At 41.2% G+C, this 24,748-nt stretch overlaps 1 protein-coding gene across 1 annotated transcript in view; it reads left to right on the top strand.

The window, feature by feature from the left end:
- Positions 1-23,333, top strand: part of LOC117389408 (trichohyalin-like) — a 52,070-nt gene extending 28,737 nt beyond the window's left edge. The window contains exons 24-52 of the mRNA XM_033987081.2: positions 510-545; positions 743-790; positions 855-881; positions 960-998; positions 1,107-1,145; positions 1,219-1,254; positions 1,326-1,361; positions 5,128-5,163; positions 5,361-5,408; positions 5,473-5,499; positions 5,578-5,616; positions 5,725-5,763; positions 5,837-5,872; positions 5,944-5,979; positions 17,914-17,949; positions 18,147-18,194; positions 18,259-18,285; positions 18,364-18,402; positions 18,511-18,549; positions 18,623-18,658; positions 18,730-18,765; positions 19,452-19,499; positions 19,961-20,020; positions 20,086-20,133; positions 20,199-20,246; positions 20,331-20,496; positions 20,569-20,655; positions 20,716-20,793; positions 22,740-23,333. Of these exons, the coding sequence (XP_033842972.1) occupies positions 510-545; positions 743-790; positions 855-881; positions 960-998; positions 1,107-1,145; positions 1,219-1,254; positions 1,326-1,361; positions 5,128-5,163; positions 5,361-5,408; positions 5,473-5,499; positions 5,578-5,616; positions 5,725-5,763; positions 5,837-5,872; positions 5,944-5,979; positions 17,914-17,949; positions 18,147-18,194; positions 18,259-18,285; positions 18,364-18,402; positions 18,511-18,549; positions 18,623-18,658; positions 18,730-18,765; positions 19,452-19,499; positions 19,961-20,020; positions 20,086-20,133; positions 20,199-20,246; positions 20,331-20,496; positions 20,569-20,655; positions 20,716-20,793; positions 22,740-22,916 (1,495 nt within the window). The 3' untranslated portion in view covers positions 22,917-23,333. The remainder of the gene's footprint in view (positions 1-509; positions 546-742; positions 791-854; positions 882-959; positions 999-1,106; positions 1,146-1,218; positions 1,255-1,325; positions 1,362-5,127; positions 5,164-5,360; positions 5,409-5,472; positions 5,500-5,577; positions 5,617-5,724; positions 5,764-5,836; positions 5,873-5,943; positions 5,980-17,913; positions 17,950-18,146; positions 18,195-18,258; positions 18,286-18,363; positions 18,403-18,510; positions 18,550-18,622; positions 18,659-18,729; positions 18,766-19,451; positions 19,500-19,960; positions 20,021-20,085; positions 20,134-20,198; positions 20,247-20,330; positions 20,497-20,568; positions 20,656-20,715; positions 20,794-22,739) is intronic.
- The last annotated feature ends 1,415 nt before the right edge of the window (positions 23,334-24,748 follow it).

The following is a 24,748-nucleotide window of genomic DNA, read 5'->3' as shown; positions in this document are numbered from 1 at the left end:
TTCAGTTAGCATCACCCCCACAGGGAATGAGTCTGGCCTGATTTAACTGTAGTTTGACTCTTAATCTCCCTGTAATTACTGGGTCTAGCCACATGAAACAAAAAATGGCACAAACATCAACGTCTTCTGTCAGTATAAATAAATGTAAGTGATTTTTAATAGTTTCAGCCATTATTCAACCCCAAAGACGTGCTGGTCAGTTGAATGAGTTAAACCTATAAAATTACAATGGCACATCTGTGAAGCTGGTGGCAAAACAAAAATGTCCTACCTATGAATTGTTTTACCGCATTCTAAAATTTGATGATGTCATACTTTTAAAAGGAAGAAAAATGATAATAAGATCTGGCTGTGGGAACACAATATTAGTTCATGTAGGCACAGGACAGACAGAGGAGATGATCTTTGTGCCAGTTTTTGTTTCATGTGGATAGACAAATTACAGAGATATCAACCCTAAACCTGGTCAAACATTTTGAAAGTAAGGTTTGTTATTTTCTGAGTTTCAGGTTGAATGAACCGAGCCAGAAGAACCGAGAGCTGAGGTACCTAATGAACTAAACACACAGACACATTTTACATGTTATCCATCGTAAACTGTGATATTGACCAGTTAATGACACAAACAGGTTCACTGCTGTTCAAAACTATAGAACTGATTCTCCACTGTCCTGCCCCCATTTCTGCGTGCACTTACATTTCTTTCATTTCACTTCACATTACATTTCTTTATTTGTTCCAGCCTCAAACTAGAACAAAAGCACAAAGAGCTCAGAGAGATTCTTCAGAGGTATGTAACAGAGTCTCTTAAACAAACACCCCTCTGACCCCAAATGATCACACTTTACTTTTAGGATGGACCACATGGAGGAAACCCACAGGTAAGACTTACTGTACATACAACTGTCCCAGTCACTGAGTGAGGTGGAGTTTTAAAGATCTTCTTTCATCCCCCACAGATCTGTCCTGGAGCACAAAGAGGCGGAGCACAGAGAGAAGTACAGATTACACTCACTTCAGTCGTCTCCATCAGCACCAGACTGACTGTAATGTCTCAGACACATCACTGTCACTCCATCTGAACTTATGTGATGTTTGAATTTCAGGATTCATGTCCTGGAAAAAGACCAAGAGGAACGACTGAGGTAACGACTGGTAAAGATTCAGATACATTTTATTTTACACTGAACCATTTAAAACTGTTTATTTTATCGTCAGATTTGCTGAGCTGAAGGAGAAAGATCTCACTGAAAGGTACAGACACCACAGAGTGTCTTAAAGTGCACTAACCCCAGTCTCACTTTGTGATCTCTGAATTATTCTAGACTGAATCAACTGAACCTGGAGAAGCAGCAGCTGAGGTCAGTGTTTAAAGGATGAAGTGATGAAGTGTGTAGTTTTACATTTAAATGTGTTAAATGAGCGCGGACGGCAGGAGGTCCATTTTCAGGTGAGGAGCAACACGGACTGAAAAACTTAATGAGGAGCAAATGAAAAGTAATACATCTGATAGATACGAGTTTTTTATGATTGACCCACACATGTGATAAGGTATAAACAATAAATAATTTCTGCTTAGTGTCCATGGCCCGGCTCCATGGGCGGGTGGCACTGCTCTTTATAGATGGGAGTGTGGCACATGAACTCAGTGTACAGCCCCCCATCACTACATCAGTCTGTTTTAACCAATTCAATTCATTTTCAATTCATTTTATTTTTGTAACGCCCAAAATCACAACAACAGTTGTCCCGAAGGGCCTTCATTGTTTTGGTTGATGGGGGAAACCGGAGTACCCGGAGGAAACCCATCCAGACACGAGGAGAAACATGAAAAACTCCACACAGAAAGGCCTGGGCGACCCGGGGATCAACCAAACCTTCTGCTGTGAGACATGAGCCACTCAGCCACCGAGATATACACACAAAAACACACAACACACAAAAACAAAACAACACACAAAAACAAAACAACACACAAAAACACAACAACACACAAAAACACAACAACACACAAAAACAAAACAACACACAAAAAACAACAACACACAAAAACAAAACAACAGGAAAAATCAGACAAAACAAGAAAAATCGGCCAGGCGAGGAGGAGGAAGACCAGGCGAGGAGGAGGAAGACCAGGCGAGGAGGAGGAGAGCCGGGCGAGGAGGAGAGGGAGGCAGGTGGAGGAGGGCCAGATGGGGAGGAGGAGAGGGTCCAGCTGTCATCGGGGCATCTGAAAGAGTTACACTCCACAGGGGGAGTGGGACAGGGGACAACATGTGAATAGCATTGCTGATGAGAAAATAGGACAAAGCAGAGGATAGTGCTCAGGTTGCCATACTTCCCCCAGCTAGTTACTCCTACTGCAGCCTGTCTTATCCCGGGTTTGTCCCTAACTCCCTCACTATGTAACCTGGTCTATACCGAAGAGGAAGGTTTTAAGCCTGGTCTTAAATACAGAGACTGTGGGGGCCTGTTTAACATCAGCAGGGAGTTGATTCCATAGCACAGGAGCTTGGTAACTGAATGCTCTCCCTCCCACTGTACTTTTGGACACTCTAGGAACCACTAATAGTCCTGCATTCTGAGAGCGGAGTGCTCTGTTTGGCTGGTACGGGACAATAGCATCTTGCAGATAGGATGGGGCCAAACCGTTTAGGGCTTTGTATGTCAGGAGGACGACTTTGAATTTGATTCTAAGCTCGACAGGAAGCCAGTGCAGATATTTTAGTACAGGACTGATGTGGTCTCTTCTTTTAGTTCCTGTTAGGACTCTGGCCGCTGCATTTTGGACCAACTGGAGGCTCCTTATAGTACTTTATAGTACTTTATAGTACTTTATAGTACTTTATAGTACTTTATAGTACTTTATAGTACTTTTGGGGCAGGCGGCGAGCAGAGATTTACAGTAATCAAGTCTTGAAGTAACAAATGCATGGATGAGTTTTTCAGCATCGTTTTTAGGTAAAATATTTCTAATTTTAGTTATATTTCGCAGGTGAAAGTATGCGGTTTTACAAGCTAGGTTTATATGGGCTGTGAATGAGAGATTTTGATCAAATAGGACTCCAAGATTTTTTACAGTAGGGCTAGAAGCTATACTCACATTGTCGAGTGAGATTATCTGGTCCGACAGAGAATCTCTTTGACCTTTGGGACCAACGACAATGACCTCTGTTTTTTCAGGATTTAAGAGCAGGTAATTCAAGGTCATCCAGGTTTTGATGTCCTTCACACAGGCACTGAGTTTATCTATTTGATCAGTCTGATTTGGTTTCATTGATAAGTACAGCTGAGTGTCATCAGCGTAGCAGTGAAAATTAATGCCATGTTTTCTGATAATGTTCCCCAATGGCAACATATACAGAGTAAATAGAGAATCAAACATTAAATACACTGGCGCAAAAAAAAAGTATTTAGTCAGCCAACAATTGTGCAAGTTTTCCCACTTATAATAGATGAGAGATGCCTGTAATTTTCATCATAGGTTCACTTCAACTATGAAAGACAGAATGGGGGGAAAGAATCCAGGAAATCACATCGTTGGAGTTTTAAATAATTTATTTGCAAATTATGGTGTGAAATAAGTATTTTGTGGGAAGTAAGTATTTTGTCGATAACAAAAGTTCATCTCAATACTCCCTGCCCTTTGGTGGCAATGACAAAGGTCAAACATTTTCTGCAAGTCTCCACAAAGGTTTCTCACACTGTTGCTGTAGTTTGGTCCATTCCTCCTGCAGATCTCCTCTAGAGCAGTGATGTTTTGGGGCTGTCGTTGGACAACATAGACTTTCAACTCCCCCCAAAGATTTTCTGTGGGGTTGAAATCTGGAGACGGGCTAGACCCCTCCAGGACCTTGAAATGCATATTTCGAAGCCACTCCTTCATTGCCCGGGCGGTGTGTTTGGGATCATTGTTGCGCTGAAAGACCCAGCCACGTTTCATCTTCAATGCCCTCACTGATGGAAGGAGGTTTTCACTCAAAATCTCACGATACATGGCCCCATTCATTCTTTCCTTTACACGGATCAGTCGTCCTGGTCCCTTTCCAGAAAAACATTCCTAAATCATGATGTTTCTACCCCCATGATTCACAGTAGGTCTGGTCTTTGGATGAGACTCTGCATTTTTTCTCCTCCAAACACGACAATGTGAGTTTTTACCAAACAGTTGTATTTTGGTTTGATCTGACCATGTGACATTCTCCCAGTCCTCTTCTGGATCATCCAAATGCTTCTGTCAAACTTCAGACGGGCCTGGACATGTCCTGTCTTAAGCAGGGGACACGTCTGGCACTGCAGGATTTGAGTCAAACTCAAGAAAAAAAGACAAAATGGATTTAAACAGCACATTTTCAGCAGTCTGTGATGGTTATGAGCATTCATGGTCCTGTTTAGGAGTTTAATTTTACACAGAAAGGTGAGAATGACTAACTGAAAAACTGTTAGCTAATGCTAGCTATCTTGTGACTCTAATTTTATTTGAGAAGGACTTGTTTAACAGAACAAATCACCTCACCTGATGTAGTTCAGCTAAGTCAGTTCTTTATGATCAAACTGTGTTAAAATAAAACTCAGATTAAAGTCTTACGTGAGTAACAGTTCCAGACAGAGCAGTGCCTTCAGTTAGCATCACCCCCACAGGGAATGAGTCTGGCCTGATTTAACTGTAGTTTGACTCTTAATCTCCCTGTAATTACTGGGTCTAGCCACATGAAACAAAAAATGGCACAAACATCAACGTCTTCTGTCAGTATAAATAAATGTAAGTGATTTTTAATAGTTTCAGCCATTATTCAACCCCAAAGACGTGCTGGTCAGTTGAATGAGTTAAACCTATACAATTACAATGGCACATCTGTGAAGCTGGTGGCAAAACAAAAATGTCCTACCTATGAATTGTTTTACCGCATTCTAAAATTTGATGATGTCATACTTTTAAAAGGAAGAAAAATGATAATAAGATCTGGCTGTGGGAACACAATATTAGTTCATGTAGGCACAGGACAGACAGAGGAGATGATCTTTGTGCCAGTTTTTGTTTCATGTGGATAGACAAATTACAGAGATATCAACCCTAAACCTGGTCAAACATTTTGAAAGTAAGGTTTGTTATTTTCTGAGTTTCAGGTTGAATGAACCGAGCCAGAAGAACCGAGAGCTGAGGTACCTAATGAACTAAACACACAGACACATTTTACATGTTATCCATCGTAAACTGTGATATTGACCAGTTAATGACACAAACAGGTTCACTGCTGTTCAAAACTATAGAACTGATTCTCCACTGTCCTGCCCCCATTTCTGCGTGCACTTACATTTCTTTCATTTCACTTCACATTACATTTCTTTATTTGTTCCAGCCTCAAACTAGAACAAAAGCACAAAGAGCTCAGAGAGATTCTTCAGAGGTATGTAACAGAGTCTCTTAAACAAACACCCCTCTGACCCCAAATGATCACACTTTACTTTTAGGATGGACCACATGGAGGAAACCCACAGGTAAGACTTACTGTACATACAACTGTCCCAGTCACTGAGTGAGGTGGAGTTTTAAAGATCTTCTTTCATCCCCCACAGATCTGTCCTGGAGCACAAAGAGGCGGAGCACAGAGAGAAGTACAGATTACACTCACTTCAGTCGTCTCCATCAGCACCAGACTGACTGTAATGTCTCAGACACATCACTGTCACTCCATCTGAACTTATGTGATGTTTGAATTTCAGGATTCATGTCCTGGAAAAAGACCAAGAGGAACGACTCAGGTAACGACTGGTAAAGATTCAGATACATTTTATTTTACACTGAACCATTTAAAACTGTTTATTTTATCGTCAGATTTGCTGAGCTGAAGGAGAAAGATCTCACTGAAAGGTACAGACACCACAGAGTGTCTTAAAGTGCACTAACCCCAGTCTCACTTTGTGATCTCTGAATTATTCTAGACTGAATCAACTGAACCTGGAGAAGCAGCAGCTGAGGTTAGTGTTTAAAGGATGAAGTGATGAAGTGTGTAGTTTTACATTTAAATGTGTTAAATGAGCGCGGACGGCAGGAGGTCCATTTTCAGGTGAGGAGCAACACGGACTGAAAAACTTAATGAGGAGTGTCGTGGAAATAAGACTCCTTTTGCAGGCTCTGGTGAATGTTGAAGCATAGACAAGCGTTTATTTCTTGCAAGAAATAGGTCCGACAGCATCTCCCCCTTATGTCAGACCCCGAATGCTGGAAAGCACCCAGTTTATATAGGTTGAGATGACCAGAGGACATACATTTCAAAGTAAGCATGTGACACTTCCATTGAGGGGTGGTCAGACCGACTCCTGGAGACATTCAGGATCCGGTTCTCCTCAGGAGGTAACATTTGGAGTAGAGACAATACAAGGTGTGAAGTAGCATGTGGAGTAGAAACAATACTAGATGTGGAACACTTCAGGGGAGAGAGTGTGGTACTTCTGCTGAGGTGTGATCAGACTGGCTCCTGGACATATTCATGAGCTGGGTCCCCTCAGGGGGTCAATAGGGAGGGATTGAAGGCCGACTGTATGGTCTGGTTGCATCTACTTTCACTTGCATTACAACACATCTTAACAAGCCTAGCCACCAAGAGGGAACAAAAGGGTTGACATGAAAGGTTTTTCTAACACTGTCTTTGACGACCAAACCAAATTAGTTTTAGTTATGAGACCATGTGATTTCTAAAAGGTAAAATAATGACACAATATTTAAATTTCCATTACACATCCCTCCTTTTGATTATTCATTAATCATGTCACATGTTTACTTCAACATTACTGTATTGGGAACATAATCAACAAAAATACAAAAATTAATAATAATACCAAGACCTATAAGAATGATAAACACAAAGATTAAAATAACGCAAAGATATTAACGCAAAAGATAAAAGTGAGCTAAAATGTATATACAATCAAAGTAATTTTTGGATAAAACAGCTTGTTATCAAACACATCATTTCCGAATGGATTAACATGCATCATCATTGTTGTTTCACAGTGTTGCAAGTTCAGTCCGTACTACGACACACATGTGACTAGTTCAATACAAATAATTCATCATCTGAGTCAGAGTCCGTTTGATAGGCTTTTTGATTTTCAGTTTCCTCTGGGACTTGGGAAGACGTTTCCCATGCAACATTGTGTTCAGTGTCCTCTTGCAGGAAAGTTGGAGAGGTTGTCATGTTCTTGACCACGCCATTAACCATGCACTTCAGTATACATGGGGTTAGAGTGCATACAAGGAAAAATATCATTAGAATGGGCATGATCGTTGTTAAGATCCAAGACAGCCAGTCTTGGCTCCAGGACTGAAGCCACGAGAGCCATGAGTTGTCTGTCAGTCTGGGGGGCTGAATGGAGTCTTGCATGTGTTTAATAATGTCTGTGATATTGTTGAATTCATCTGGGATGTGGAAGCAGCAGCATCATTCCATGGGGAATAGGGCAAGATGACTGGGACTGCTGTATTGTTTGAGTTTGTAGCACTGACTTTGCTGTCAATGGTTCTGCTTGCCATCTGTTTGACAGTGCATGACAAATCCAACAGTTCCCATCAATCTGTAAGTCCTGTTTGTCCAATAGTGCCAGAGCGCATGCAGTGTTGTGATTGCATTTAGTAAGAGCTTGTTTGGCATGATAGTTTCCCAGAAAACTCTCATCCATCTCTGTTGCACTCTCACGGCTGGCGGGTGTTTGTAGGTTTGACAGTGTTCGTGTATCCAAGGGCAAAGGTAAAATGACCAATATGATCCATACTGTGTTGTACAGCTGTGTGCCGGTTGAGACGTGAAGATGGGTAGATAGATCTGCATTTGCAGTAGATGTAGTCGTTAGATGGCTGTGCCTTGGGGAGCTGGTTCTGCGGCTGGTGCTTGGAGGTTCTCTGTAGATGTTGGGTCGTCTCTGGGATGTGGGACCTTCCTGCAGTGGCTGCTGTGTATCCACGTTGCTCTTTCAGCAATCTTGACGGCCGTGTGTGTTGTCAGGAGAACCTGGAAAGGACCTTGCCAGCGTCGGGAACACCAATGCTTCTTCCACAGGTCCTTTACCATCACCCAGTCACCAGGTTGGAAGTTGTGGAGGTGTTTGGATGCGGGAGTTGGAAGGGCTGTTTTCATCTGAGAAATGAGAGAGTGGGAGATAAGTTTTTGCAATATTGTAACATATCATCTTCGCATAATCCAGTGGAGGGGAGCGGTCTAACACTAGGACCCAGTCCTAGAGATGGTGGTCTGCCAAATAGGATTTCAAAAGGGCTCATATTTACTCTAGACCTCTTTTGCCTTCTCATGTGAGTTAAAACAATAGGTAAGGCTTGTATCCATGATAGTCCTGTTTCTTCACAACATTTGGCTAATTTACTTTTCAGAGTGCCATTTTCTCTTTCGATAGCCCCTCCACTGGCTGGATGATAAGCACAATGTGTTCTTAAATCAATGCCAAGGAAGTTGCTTATTTGTGTAATTGCTGTGTTAACAAAATGTTTTCCATTATCACTGATGATTTTGGTTGGTGTTCCCCATTGTGGAACAACTTCAGTTAATAAAGCTTTTGCTACTGCTTGACTGCTTGGATGTTTAGCTGGGAATGCTTCAACCCACTTTGACCACATGTCTACCATTACTAAACAATATTTCTTACCTTGTGCCGGTGTCAATCCTCACTCAGTCCATCATTAGATGTTCAAATGGATGTTCTGGTGGAGGATGAGCAGCCTGTGTCATTGAAATTGTCTTACCTACATTATGCGCAGCACAGATAATGCACGTTTGGCAGTATTTCTGCGCATACGTTGAGAAACCTTTAGTGAACCAATGTTCCACCGCCGCTATTACATCTAACATCCCTCCTTTTGACACATTTATATATATGTATATATACATGTGTCAGTTTTGGCATAGTTATCTTCTGCTGCAAGAGAACACTTAAATTGCTGTTCTGAAAGGAACATTTTGTGAAGCCCAAAACTGTTATTGGTTAGTTGTTAGTGTTGTTAGTGTGTGATTATGTCATATGAACATGAAAAAGACACAAAAGAAAAAGAAATTATGCAGCATCCACATCTCCTGTAACAAATAAAACACATTACATTGTTTCACTGTGATGATAGGCATGTCTAAAAGCACAGTGTTTAACGTAGCCATCGAGCGGTTGAGAGATGAGATGTTTTCTGTTCAAATAAAATCATTGATACAGCGTGGGGAAGAAGGAAGAGTTAAATCAGAATAACCAACACTGTCCCTAGATGCCATTATGGCTTTTTCAGCAGCAGCTACTGCTCTAAGGCATCTTGGCATGCCAGCAGCAGCAGGATCCAGTTTGGCTGAAAAGTAAGCAACAGGTTGCATTTTTCCCCCGTGATCCTGTAACAAAACAGATGTCATGCAAGCATTACGTTCAACCATTTGTGTGAATGTTCGGTTTGGGTCTGGTAACCCAAGAGTGGGAGTGGTTTGGAGAGCTATTTTCAATGTGGTAAATGAATGATCAGCATCAGGTGTCCATGTGAGTTTGTCATGCAATTGCAAATTTTTACCGTGAATTAGGGAGCTGAGCGGGGCTTCTAAAATTGCATAATTTGGAATGAATGAATGTGAAAGAGCACATTCCCAGGAAAGACATCATTTGTTTTTTTGTAATTGGTTTTGGAAGATTTTGAATGGCTTCAACGCGTTTTGGAGACAGACTTTTACCTTTTGATGTAATGATGTGACCCAGGAATGTGACTTTTTCTTGAACAAATTGTAATTTTGAAGGACTAGCTTTGTGGCCCTCTTCAGGAAGGTGTTGCAGGAGTTTGATTGTGTCCCTTTCACATTGTTGTTTAGTTGGAGTGCAAATCATTATGTCATCTACATACTGAAGTAGGACTGTCCCTGGCGTGAGGACTAGGGATTCAAGACTTTTCCTGAGCGCATCATTGTAAATGGTCGGGCTTTCACAATACCCTTGACACAAATGAGTAAATGTGTAAGCTCAGCCATTGAAGTTGAATGCAAACCAATATTGACTGTCAGGGTGAACTGGTACACTACAGAAGGCATTTGACAGGTCTACAACAGAAAAGTAATTTGAATCAGGAGGAACTTGGGACAGAATAGTGTACGGGTTAGGAACGTTCGGAGCTCAAGGCTGAACTGCAGCGTTTACTGCTTGTAAGTCTTGAATAAAACGCCATTCGGTAGGCTGTTCTTTTTCTCTAATCTTTTTAATTGGGAATAGAGGTGTTCGCACAGGGGAGTCATCGCACGGAACAATTACTCCTGATGCTTTTAGAGATTCAAAAACAGGTGTTATTCCCTCAATTGCTTCATGCTTGAGGGGATATTGTGGCTTACATGGTCTGAAGTCAGATTTTGGTGTGATCACAACAGGTTCACAATTTTTCATGAGGCCAACATCATATTTGCTGACAGCCCACAGAGTTTTAGGAACTTCTTGTAGGGCTGGAACAACTGCAGCTTGTTCTTCCGTTAGGAAACAGCTTGATTCATAAGCGCTTTCAGGTGCCAGCTGGACTGTTCTCAATGCATGCACAATAGCTTGTACTTTTTTACAAAAACATTGCAATGATGGAGAAAAAAAAATTAACAGATCAGACGTTTGTGTCCAATCAGTTGCTTGTTGACACCTTTTAACAAAAGGGCCCAAATCATACCAATTATCAGAGGTGCGTTTAGACATAGGAATATGTGGCACAGAGCTAGTAATAGAAAAGAAAGTGAGTTGGGTTGGTGTGAGAGATACAGACACAGCACATTTGTTTTGGTTCCAGTAGACATGATCAAGTGAAAGTGTGTCAGTCGTTTCTCTCCACCAACCTTTCTCATATGGCTCATCAGGTCTGGCTGATACATGGGAGATACATTGCAGGTTCTCCGGTGTTTGAAATTCTGTTGCCACTGGGCAAATTTTGTTTTGAATATCTTTAAAAGGTGTGGAAAAAAACTGTAAATTTTGCATTTGCCAATAGTATGTATAGTTGAGGTTTTCAGTGGCACATTGTACAAAAGAGTTGGAGAATTTAGAAGCCAAATCAGACATTTTGCATACTTTAATGCCTTCATGTGTAGAGATTAAGCACAGATTTAATTTACACATGAGGTCTCTTCCCATGAGGTTGATGGGACATAGTTGTGAGAGTAAGAATGAGTGTGTGAATTTTGAATTTGGCCCATCCTCACATTGTAGCGGAATGGTGATGTTTTCTTTGATTGTTTGACCTGATGACCCAATTGAATACACATGTTTTCCACTTAATGGAAGTTTAGGATTAAATTGTATGGCTTTTAGGACAGAATGTGTTGCTCCTGAATCTACTAAAAACGATACAATTTGATCTGTGATTGTTAAACAGTATTGTGGGATTTTTTTTAAGTTTGGAGATGTATATTGAACATACATTTGACCATATGTTGTAGGGGTACTATTTTGTACTGTGGGAGTATGTGGTGCACTACCTTTCTCTGAAGTTGTAGGTTGATCAGGCTCATCAGCTGGAGTCCGTCTCCTTCCGGTCCCATCCGACTCTAGTCAATCTGATGTGTTAGTTATAGCCAATAGTCTCGTATTTGAAGAAGCTTCTGAAGAAAGTGGACAGTCGCGTGCCCAATGTCCCCTTTGCCCACAACGATAGCATACATCATGAGGAAGAGCTGATCTTCTCTTGGGTTCACGCCTTGTGTGTCCCCCATGACGAAAATGTGTGTTGTGATGGCGGCTTCCATAGTCCTGTCTTGTGTTTGCCTTGTACATGGTTATTGCAGCCATATGAAGTTCTTTTTGCATTTTGTCTTGTTTTGTTTTTTTCTTGTTGAGTATTTGTTCTTGTGCATGTGTGGCATGTCTTTTTAGCTCAGTTAGACGGGCAGCATTCCACCCAATACATGACTGCTTGAGAGCTGAAGCAATTTCTGGCTTTAGTCCATTTAAAAAATAGGTACACAAGTATGTTTCCCACACATCACGAGTGTCCCCTAATGTAACAGGTCTTGTAAATCCACTATGAGTGTTGTACAGTTCAGTTAATCGTGTGAGAAAATCCTCGGGTTCTTCATCTTCTTTTTGTTTGCAGGCATTAATTTTGTCAGTGTCAATAGTAACAGGGAAGGCTTTTGTGATGGCACTGCAGATGTTGTTTAAAGAGTCTCTGTATAAAGCATTAGAGTCATGTTCCCATTCCACATGATTGCACCGCAGTTCAGTATTTTGGAGTTGATTTGCAATTTTGTGCCAGTCAGTTGGTTTCATCCTCATGAGTAATACTCTTTTGAGTTCACTCATAGTGGGTTTAAAATCTTGACAAAATGTAAGAAGTTCTTTAGCAAAATTTTCACCAGAGTGGGTGGGGTTTGGCAAATGTTGTGAAGCAGCTGCAATTTCTGATGTGATCCAAGGGCGAAAAACTAGCGTTGGGCCTTCTGGTCCTGAGACCTCAAGCATGGGCATGTTAAATGTTGTCTCTTCCTGTCGTTGGCGTAATCTGTGAGCAATGGAAGGTGACTCCTGCAGTGCAACAGCAAGGGGTGCATTTGGTGAGATTGTCCGTTGTGAGTGCACTTCATTTTGCTGAGGAAGGTCACTTCTGTTCGGCTGGGGTTGTAATTGTCCATTTGGCTGTGGTGTTGTGTACGGTGGAGGATCGGTGTGACAAGTCGGATGGGTACCGTCCAGATCAGGATCCAGCTTCAGTGCTGTCAACTGTGGAGACAAAGAAATCTTTTGCGAGTGGGGTGCAGTCACATCACACATTTGATTGTTGTCTTTTGAGAAAGGTAGTTGATTTTGCAAAGTTTTTCTGTTTCTATTCTCAGCTTCAGTTTTCCACATTTCTAAACATTCTCGGTAACTTTCAATTTTTTCAAATTTTTTCACAGACATTTTCCTCTTTTTCCTCATTTCAGACTCGGTGTCACGTAATTTGCTTTCAAATGCTTGCAGATTCTTTAACTTCAAAGTACCCCCTATGGGAAAACCATATTCTGCAGCCCATACATGCAAATATTTAACACTTTTATCCCCATATTTTGCTTTCATGATATCTATAATTGGACTTTCTGGAGGTGCACTCTCCTTTGACTTTGTGCTTCCCATTTTATAGATGTATTTCACAGGACGTCTGTGGCTGCCTTAATTCGTTCAGCTCCTGTTTTCTTGTCTCAGGACTTTCACCTGGATACTGCTAGCCCCCTTATTTATTTATTTTTTGTTTTTTTTTTGTTTTTATGCTAGACAGTAGTATTGCTAGTCGCCGGCTTATATGGGACTCAAACCCACAAAGTTCCTTTCTTTATTTTTTGTCTTTTTTACTCTATTATGAGAAGCAAAAAGCCATGCAAGCCCAAATGCTAGATATTCACAATTTTAAAATTTTTCAATTTTTTCAGTTTTTTCAATTTTTTCAATTTTTTCAATTTTTTACTTTTTATTATTTTTTTTTTTACCCCAAAAGATAATTATGTCAATGTTTCAAACTCACCAGGCCTTTGTCCAATTACAATTTGAGTTCGTTGTTCCAGCAACGATGATCTGGGACATTGGGTGCAGTCCTCCCGTCTCGAAATGTGAGGTTAGAGGATAGGAAAAAAAGGTAAAAAATCATCCTAGGATGGCCAGTCCCTGTACCACTTTGTCCCAGACGACCGATTGAGGAAAGACACTTCTGACACCATTAAATTGTCGTGGAAATAAGACTCCTTTTGCAGGCTCTGGTGAATGTTGAAGCATAGACAAGCGTTTATTTCTTGCAAGAAATAGGTCCGACAGCATCTCCCCCTTATGTCAGACCCCGAATGCTGGAAAGCACCCAGTTTATATAGGTTGAGATGACCAGAGGACATACATTTCAAAGTAAGCATGTGACACTTCCATTGAGGGGTGGTCAGACCGACTCCTGGAGACATTCAGGATCCGGTTCTCCTCAGGAGGTAACATTTGGAGTAGAGACAATACAAGGTGTGAAGTAGCATGTGGAGTAGAAACAATACTAGATGTGGAACACTTCAGGGGAGAGAGTGTGGTACTTCTGCTGAGGTGTGATCAGACTGGCTCCTGGACATATTCATGAGCTGGGTCCCCTCAGGGGGTCAATAGGGAGGGATTGAAGGCCGACTGTATGGTCTGGTTGCATCTACTTTCACTTGCATTACAACACATCTTAACAAGCCTAGCCACCAAGAGGGAACAAAAGGGTTGACATGAAAGGTTTTTCTAACACTGTCTTTGACGACCAAACCAAATTAGTTTTAGTTATGAGACCATGTGATTTCTAAAAGGTAAAATAATGACACAATATTTAAATTTCCATTACAGGAGCAAATGAAAAGTAATACATCTGATAGATACGAGTTTTTTATGATTGACCCACACATGTGATAAGGTATAAACAATAAATAATTTCTGCTTAGTGTCCATGGCCCGGCTCCATGGGCGGGTGGCACTGCTCTTTATAGATGGGAGTGTGGCACATGAACTCAGTGTACAACCCTCCATCACTACATCAGTCTGTTTTAACCAATTCAATTCATTTTCAATTCATTTTATTTTTGTAACGCCCAAAATCACAACAACAGTTGTCCCGAAGGGCCTTCATTGTTTTGGTTGATGGGGGAAACCGGAGTACCCGGAGGAAACCCATCCAGACACGAGGAGAAACATGAAAAACTCCACACAGAAAGGCCTGGGCGACCCGGGGATCAACCAAACCTTCTGCTGTGAGACATGAGCCACTCAGCCACCGAGATATACACACAAAAACACACAACACACAAAAACACAACAACACACAAAAACAAAACAACACACAAAAACACAACAACACACAAAAACAAAACAACACACAAAAAACAACAACACACAAAAACAAAACAACAGGAAAAATCAGACAAAACAAGAAAAATCGGCCAGGCGAGGAGGAGGAAGACCAGGCGAGGAGGAGGAGAGCCGGGCGAGGAGGAGAGGGAGGCAGGTGGAGGAGGGCCAGATGGGGAGGAGGAGAGGGTCCAGCTGTCATCGGGGCATCTGAAAGAGTTACACTCCACAGGGGGAGTGGGACAGGGGACAACATGTGAATAGCATTGCTGATGAGAAAATAGGACAAAGCAGAGGATAGTGCTCAGGTTGCCATACTTCCCCCAGCTAGTTACTCCTACTGCAGCCTGTCTTATCCCGGGTTTGTCCCTAACTCCCTCACTATGTAACCTGGTCTATACCGAAGAGGAAGGTTTTAAGCCTGGTCTTAAATACAGAGACTGTGGGGGCCTGTTTAACATCAGCAGGGAGTTGATTCCATAGCACAGGAGCTTGGTAACTGAATGCTCTCCCTCCCACTGTACTTTTGGACACTCTAGGAACCACTAATAGTCCTGCATTCTGAGAGCGGAGTGCTCTGTTTGGCTGGTACGGGACAATAGCATCTTGCAGATAGGATGGGGCCATACCGTTTAGGGCTTTGTATGTCAGGAGGAGGACTTTGAATTTGATTCTAAGCTCGACAGGAAGCCAGTGCAGATATTTTAGTACAGGACTGATGTGGTCTCTTCTTTTAGTTCCTGTTAGGACTCTGGCCGCTGCATTTTGGACCAACTGGAGGCTCCTTATAGTACTTTATAGTACTTTATAGTACTTTATAGTACTTTATAGTACTTTTGGGGCAGGCGGCGAGCAGAGATTTACAGTAATCAAGTCTGGAAGTAACAAATGCATGGATGAGTTTTTCAGCATCGTTTTTAGGTAAAATATTTCTAATTTTAGTTATATTTCGCAGGTGAAAGTATGCGGTTTTACAAGCTAGGTTTATATGGGCTGTGAATGAGAGATTTTGATCAAATAGGACTCCAAGATTTTTTACAGTAGGGCTAGAAGCTAAACTCACATTGTCGAGTGAGATTATCTGGTCCGACAGAGAATCTCTTTGACCTTTGGGACCAACGACAATGACCTCTGTTTTTTCAGGATTTAAGAGCAGGTAATTCAAGGTCATCCAGGTTTTGATGTCCTTCACACAGGCACTGAGTTTATCTATTTGATCAGTCTGATTTGGTTTCATTGATAAGTACAGCTGAGTGTCATCAGCGTAGCAGTGAAAATTAATGCCATGTTTTCTGATAATGTTCCCCAATGGCAACATATACAGAGTAAATAGAGAATCAAACATTAAATACACTGGCGCAAAAAAAAAGTATTTAGTCAGCCAACAATTGTGCAAGTTTTCCCACTTATAATAGATGAGAGATGCCTGTAATTTTCATCATAGGTTCACTTCAACTATGAAAGACAGAATGGGGGGAAAGAATCCAGGAAATCACATCGTTGGAGTTTTAAATAATTTATTTGCAAATTATGGTGTGAAATAAGTATTTTGTGGGAAGTAAGTATTTTGTCGATAACAAAAGTTCATCTCAATACTCCCTGCCCTTTGGTGGCAATGACAAAGGTCAAACATTTTCTGCAAGTCTCCACAAAGGTTTCTCACACTGTTGCTGTAGTTTGGTCCATTCCTCCTGCAGATCTCCTCTAGAGCAGTGATGTTTTGGGGCTGTCGTTGGACAACATAGACTTTCAACTCCCCCCAAAGATTTTCTGTGGGGTTGAAATCTGGAGACGGGCTAGACCCCTCCAGGACCTTGAAATGCATATTTCGAAGCCACTCCTTCATTGCCCGGGCGGTGTGTTTGGGATCATTGTTGCGCTGAAAGACCCAGCCACGTTTCATCTTCAATGCCCTCACTGATGGAAGGAGGTTTTCACTCAAAATCTCACGATACATGGCCCCATTCATTCTTTCCTTTACACGGATCAGTCGTCCTGGTCCCTTTCCAGAAAAACATTCCTAAATCATGATGTTTCTACCCCCATGATTCACAGTAGGTCTGGTCTTTGGATGAGACTCTGCATTTTTTCTCCTCCAAACACGACAATGTGAGTTTTTACCAAACAGTTGTATTTTGGTTTGATCTGACCATGTGACATTCTCCCAGTCCTCTTCTGGATCATCCAAATGCTTCTGTCAAACTTCAGACGGGCCTGGACATGTCCTGTCTTAAGCAGGGGACACGTCTGGCACTGCAGGATTTGAGTCAAACTCAAGAAAAAAAGACAAAATGGATTTAAACAGCACATTTTCAGCAGTCTGTGATGGTTATGAGCATTCATGGTCCTGTTTAGGAGTTTAATTTTACACAGAAAGGTGAGAATGACTAACTGAAAAACTGTTAGCTAATGCTAGCTATCTTGTGACTCTAATTTTATTTGAGAAGGACTTGTTTAACAGAACAAATCACCTCACCTGATGTAGTTCAGCTAAGTCAGTTCTTTATGATCAAACTGTGTTAAAATAAAACTCAGATTAAAGTCTTACGTGAGTAACAGTTCCAGACAGAGCAGTGCCTTCAGTTAGCATCACCCCCACAGGGAATGAGTCTGGCCTGATTTAACTGTAGTTTGACTCTTAATCTCCCTGTAATTACTGGGTCTAGCCACATGAAACAAAAAATGGCACAAACATCAACGTCTTCTGTCAGTATAAATAAATGTAAGTGATTTTTAATAGTTTCAGCCATTATTCAACCCCAAAGACGTGCTGGTCAGTTGAATGAGTTAAACCTATACAATTACAATGGCACATCTGTGAAGCTGGTGGCAAAACAAAAATGTCCTACCTATGAATTGTTTTACCGCATTCTAAAATTTGATGATGTCATACTTTTAAAAGGAAGAAAAATGATAATAAGATCTGGCTGTGGGAACACAATATTAGTTCATGTAGGCACAGGACAGACAGAGGAGATGATCTTTGTGCCAGTTTTTGTTTCATGTGGATAGACAAATTACAGAGATATCAACCCTAAACCTGGTCAAACATTTTGAAAGTAAGGTTTGTTATTTTCTGAGTTTCAGGTTGAATGAACCGAGCCAGAAGAACCGAGAGCTGAGGTACCTAATGAACTAAACACACAGACACATTTTACATGTTATCCATCGTAAACTGTGATATTGACCAGTTAATGACACAAACAAGTTCACTGCTGTTCAAAACTATAGAACTGATTCTCCACTGTCCTGCCCCCATTTCTGCGTGCACTTACATTTCTTTCATTTCACTTCACATTACATTTCTTTATTTGTTCCAGCCTCAAACTAGAACAAAAGCACAAAGAGCTCAGAGAGATTCTTCAGAGGTATGTAACAGAGTCTCTTAAACAAACACCCCTCTGACCCCAAATGATCACACTTTACTTTTAGGATGGACCACATGGAGGAAACCCACAGGTAAGACTTACTGTACATACAACTGTCCCAGTCACTGAGTGAGGTGGAGTTTTAAAGATCTTCTTTCATCCCCCACAGATCTGTCCTGGAGCACAAAGAGGCGGAGCACAGAGAGAAGTACAGATTACACTCACTTCAGTCGTCTCCATCAGCACCAGACTGACTGTAATGTCTCAGACACATCACTGTCACTCCATCTGAACTTATGTGATGTTTGAATTTCAGGATTCATGTCCTGGAAAAAGACCAAGAGGAACGACTCAGGTAACGACTGGTAAAGATTCAGATACATTTTATTTTACACTGAACCATTTAAAACTGTTTATTTTATCGTCAGATTTGCTGAGCTGAAGGAGAAAGATCTCACTGAAAGGTACAGACACCACAGAGTGTCTTAAAGTGCACTAACCCCAGTCTCACTTTGTGATCTCTGAATTATTCTAGACTGAATCAACTGAACCTGGAGAAGCAGCAGCTGAGGTCAGTGTTTAAAGGATGAAGTGATGAAGTGTGTAGTTTTACATTTAAATGTGTTAAATATCATATATATATATATATATATATATATATATATATATATATATATATATATATATATATATGTGTGTGTGTGTGGGGGGGGGGGGGGGGGGGGGGGGTGTACATTTGTGCAGTAATAGAGCAGCTCGGTGCAGATACAGATTCCTCAGTGTGAGCTTTCAGTAAAACATAAAACACCTGGATTTACCAATAATAAAATAATTGTAAAAGTCTCATTTTTACATATTGTCCTCAAATTTGAAATGTGTGAGGTCAACAATATTTTCAGTTGACATAGATTGTATTTTTGTCCCCAGCTACCAACTGCTGCTCTCTACACCTTAATTTTACCAAACAAAATGTAAGCGAGGATGAGATAAATCATATTTTATGTGTGTTCCAAAATGTATAAATGCTCAGCAGACAAACTTACAGTGATTCTGACACCTGTGGGTAAAACTATAGAGTGTTACCTTTACAAAGACACACTTCTGTATTTACTACTGAGGGTTCAATAATAGTGTTCATTTTAGTTTGGAGAGGTCAGATCATTTCACCAAAATGGCCCTGGAATTGTAATTGTAAGGGGTGTTTGATTCTGGTTATCAGAATCACACATAAAACACCCATTTATTTTTTTGTTCCAGGTTCAAACTAGAACAAAAGGACAAAGAGCTCAGAGAGATCCTCAAGAAGTATGTAACAGAGTCTCTTAAACAAACACCGCTGTGACTCCTCCAGGTGTTCAGTGCTTCTGAGACAATAGTTGAATCAATCCCCATAATCATTACATAAATACACTCTTTCCTTCACTGCCACAGAGATTAAAAGGCCATCATGGCTTTGTTTATGTGTCAGTCTCTGGCTGGTTGCAGAGTTTTCAGCTGTTTTTTTTTTTTTTTTTTCTTTTTTTTTTTTTTTCCTTTAGGAGCTTTATTTACACATCATCGTTTGCACTTTTTGAAATCTGGGTCAATAATCTCAGTTACACAGTTTTAAGATTTGCTAATTCAGCCACAAACTAAAGTATCTACATATGTAAAATAAAGAACTGTTAACTGTTGTGCAGTGGATCAGACTCGAGGGTCTGGGGGCTTGTAAATCCTTGATCTCATTCAGTCAATATTACAGTTTTTTCTTTCGACTATTGTTCTAGGAAATGTGAGAGGTCCAGCTGCCAGCGCTGTGAGCACCAAGCCCAGGAACACAGGCAACAGTCAGTATCTTCACTCTGTATGAACTCCACTGTGATTCAGTCTAAAACTCCTTTGTTTGGAACAGAATGTGTGAGATGGAGAAGTTTTACAAAGACAAGCTGACTGTGGCCAGGTAAAGAACACAAGTAAACAGAAGAACATCCACTGCTCTGTGATTGAGCTGTTTGTGATCCACAGGTCTGCTCTGAAGGAGAAGGACGAGCAGTTCAGCTCCTTCAAAGACAGGTGCAGACACCTGTAGAAATGGAACATTACTTCAGCACAAACTGTTCTCAGACTCCAGTAGCTTTGTGACTGTTGTGTTTTCAGAGTGGCAGAGAACATGGTGCTCTCCTTAAAAACAGACAACACAGAGAACATGAACAGTCCAGTGAATCAGAGCCGCCTCACAGAGATGTACCAGCAGCTCCGAGTCTGCACATGGCCACATATACAGTTCCCACGTTCAGACCGCGAGGCCAGGACACTGGTCCAGGTAAGTCTGCTCAGCACTCACTGACATGTACAGGTAGAGGAGACTTTCACCAGATGAACTGTGGATCCACAGGAGATGTTTGCAGCAGCAGCTGAGCACATGAAGAGACCCTTAGACACAGTAGAGAAAGTGTGTGGAGTAAAGGCCTCTTCTCCAAAGGTAGGACTGACCCAAATGAGTGAGTGAGAGGATGAGCTCTGCAGCTCTGCTCTGTTTCAGGTGGAGAAGTTCAGACAGACGGCTCTGGAGAATCTACAGCTGGCTCTGTACCACAGCAGCAAACAGGACGTCTTTCAGGTATCTCCATGAATCACTGTCCATCTGTCCCTCTGAGCAGTTCAGCCAGAGACACTGGAGCTGTGTCTGCACTGGGTTTACACACACACATACTTCATTGATCCTAAGAGAAATTAAAGTTTAACAGTCTTTGCATCTCGGTCAAAGGTCTCAGTGCAGTTTAACAGTTTACAGTGTTTGTTATATCTGTTTTTAATGTTTTTTCTATACTATATTGTAATTTTCACTTTATAATATTTTACTCTTGTTTTTAGGGAGACAGGTTTGCCATCTGTCCAGGGACAACGGATGAAAAATAGCCTTTTGGCTAATTCTGGTGCATTTGCAGCTATGCTATTAATGTACACTGTCCCTGTCAAATAAACCAATAAATAAAATAAAATAAACAGGACAACTGGTCAGATAGGGTCAGCAGATCCTGTTTGAGGAGAGTTTATACCATTAGTACAGGGTCAGTACAGTTACTACAGTATCTGTACCAGTGCTTGTACCAGATTCTAGCTCAGGGAGCTTATTTCCATTGGCAGTCCTTAAATGGGACATATATGGGACAATGTCAAATCAACTTTAATGAGGTTTTAACCATGTTATAACATTGTTCAGTAGCTTACTTAAGTTTGGCCAAATTTTCATTGATTCATGCTCTTAATCCTGTATTGTCCTGTTCATGTGATCACTTATCCACACCCAAATCCCTGTACTTAGTTGTGATTAGACTCCCAGTGACACAATGGGTTTGAAAATGTCACATAATGGATTTTCAAAAACACAAAATAAAAATGTGCTGATTGTTACAGTGGAATGTCCCTATCAGTGCTGAACAGGAAGTAAAATGAACAGTTTCTATTATTGAACTGTTTTAGATCATTGTTTCTTAAACACCACTGGTGGTACGTGGGCTCTTTGTTGTGGTCCTACCTCTGCAGTTCTTGCACTTGACTCGTACTTGCATAAGACCTGCTATTGTTCAGACTGTAGACCTGGTTTGGATCTGGTGGTATTTGGAAGTTAAAATAGTTAGTCTTAGGTGGTACTTGCAAAAGAAAAATGAAATCTGCCAACTGGACAAAACATTGTAGGAGTGAAGATGTTTTGCTGCTCGTCCAAGACACTTCTTCAGCTCTGGTCAGATTCCTGCTGGACACTGCCTTTTATCTGTCTGAAGGAGGCGCTAATGACACTGAAACTGTAAACATCCATTGTCCAGTTTCTGATTGTAGTGTAGGTCTACTGTGCTACTCTAGGTGTGCACTGTACTTGAGTTCTACTTAGCAGAATCATTCAAGCCATTAATGAGTGATTTCACACCTATTAGCATCCTAGCTAGCTCTATTGTTCTCTTTGTTTTCTTTGTTTTATTTTGAGTCTAAGAATGGAGTTATAGATCCCCTATTGTAACCGTATCATCAGGCGTGGAGAGGGCGTGGCCTGTCATTTTATGGTGAGAGAGGGCGTGGCCTGTCCTTTTATGGTGAGGTGGAGGTGTGGAGAGGGCGTGGCCTGTCATTTTATGGTGAGAGAGGGCGTGGCCTGTCCTTTTATGGTGAGGTGGAGGTGTGGAGAGGGCGTGGCCTGTCCTTTTATGATGAGAGAGGGCGTGGCCTGTCCTTTTATGGTGAGGTGGAGGTATGGAGAGGGTGTGGTCACAGATTCCAGCTGCAGGTGGGATGTATAAAACACAGATTGCAGGTGGAGTGTGCACAGAGGGTTTTATAAATCAGGAGTACACACGGCCCATGCCTCTCGTGGCTACTAGGAGTACACACTTGCTTAGGAAAATTTCTACACAATCCTTTATAAATGAGGCCCCAGATCTGGGTTAAAGCAGATTAAGGGTGGGGTTTAGGTTCAGTAGTTACTATGGTTAAGGCTAGAAGTCTCCAGGAAATGAATGGAAGTCACTGGAATCAAGAAGCATGGAACCCTAACATAACTGTGTGCTGCAGGTGGTGTTCCCACACTTTGATGGAGGAGCTGCAGAGGTGGAGCTGGCCTCTGAGTGTTACTGGTTGGGCTGTCTGATGGCACTGCACGTCCCTCCTCTTCATCCTCACTGGGACAGGGCTGATGAAGAGTGCAGAACAGTCTTTCCCAGGGACATCACAGCACAGAGACGCCCTTGAGACTGATCCTGCAACATGATCTTTATGAAATCCAAAATTGACTGCAAAATTTCCTCATGAATCTGAAATTGTCATTGAATGCAAATAAAACTATATGATATGGTGTCCTGGATTAAGAAGGCGATGGTCCAGCGCCCTGTCCTGAGTGTCCTGACTGTATAAAGAAGTGGACTAAGGTGTGATGTTTTGAAACCGTTGAATTCACTCTTTCACTCAGACTTTTGTCTTATTACAGGTGATGGATTTAAACCCATCAGTGGAAAATGGGTTGGCCATCAGTCTGTTTGACAAGAACTGCACTGCCTGAAATGTATCTACAACCTTTTCAAAAGAGCCTTGTCAAATAGTTTTCTTATTTGCAGTTTTAATAAGTGGATGAATTCATGTATGTTGTTTTTGTTGTGACTCTAAAATGAACTGATGCAACTAAATAACTACTATATAACAACTTAAAGGGCTTAATAAAGTCCATCTATTCTTAATGGTGTGGTGCAGTTTTATTTGTACAGGAGCAGTGGATAACACTGTACGAACCAAGACAAATACCACAGACGCTGGTGTCAGGTTATAGTATAAATGTTCATTTATACCTGTAGTCTCTGAACAGGCCAGTGGAAATATATACAGGTTAAATGTACACAGATAAATTGACCTCATATAAATTAAAACCACTTGACTTTCTGACAGCCCGCCCGTCTTTACGTTACAACTTTACACGTATATTTCTGCGTCACCCACACAAACAATCTACACATCAAATGAAAGCTACGGCACTCATCTTTTTGAATATGTAAACCCTTTATACCTGTAATCACCACAGTGCTGACAGGAAAGCTGTTTTTACAGAGAATGAATGAATGTTTATTTAAAAGGGACAGAACGGAGAGCATTGCCACATTTTAAAACAGTAACCGATGCCATGTCCATAAGCCATCTAGCCAAAGGCTAATTTAGAGGCCTGGTCCCTCACATAAAAACAGACACAAATATTTACAGGCATGCAACACACTATTACAGCGTTAAAAAATACACAATTAAATTACTTCAGTGTTCACAAGCTTGATTTAGTTTTAGCCACTGCTTCCCTTTGCAGGTGAACTGGCTCAGATCTGTGAATGTTTTCAGTTCGGCAGGTAAAGTGTTCCAGATCTGTGGCCCCTTAACAGCAAATGCACTTTGACCAAAGGTGGTCTTGCATTGAGCTGGTCTACAGTCACCATTTGCAGTGCCTCTTGTGGTCACACCGCGGGGGTTACACCTCTGAATCATATTACTTAAAATTTCTGGACCAAGTTTATTTACACATTTAAAATTCAATTTTAGGAAGGAATATTTAATAATATTATCGAGGCTTAATAGATTGTGCTTTTCTATAATTGTACAATAATGAAATCTCATGGACTTCTCGTCCATCACTTTTAGAGCTTGTTTATACAGAGAAGCCACACTTTTCATAGTTGACTCTCTAGCCTGGCCCCACACAGTGATGCAATATGAATAGTGGGAAACGATCATTGCATGGAAGTACAATTTGGCCGCATTTATGGACAGACAAGGTCTTATTAGATGGAAGCAGTTCAGATTTGTTCTAATAGTCATAGAGAAGTCAGAAATGTGGATTTGGACATCACTTAACTTTGAGCGCTCTGGTTCTGTCAAACATCAACATATTCACACAAAGTTGGTCTCATTCGTTCCGTAAAGGTCCAGAGAATATAATCCAGTCAAGAAATTATGTCCACAAAGGAAGTTAGAGCCTCCATGTCCAATCTGCTGCAGGAAAGTTAAATCTGCTCCGTCACTTCTTTGCATTTCTTTTATCTTTTGTTCCT

The sequence above is a fragment of the Periophthalmus magnuspinnatus genome, chromosome 21, assembly GCF_009829125.3.
Source record: "Periophthalmus magnuspinnatus isolate fPerMag1 chromosome 21, fPerMag1.2.pri, whole genome shotgun sequence".
NCBI classification, from domain to species: domain Eukaryota; kingdom Metazoa; phylum Chordata; class Actinopteri; order Gobiiformes; family Gobiidae; genus Periophthalmus; species Periophthalmus magnuspinnatus.
Note: the sequence above shows the minus strand (reverse complement) of the source record. Positions and strands in the feature narration are given on the sequence as shown.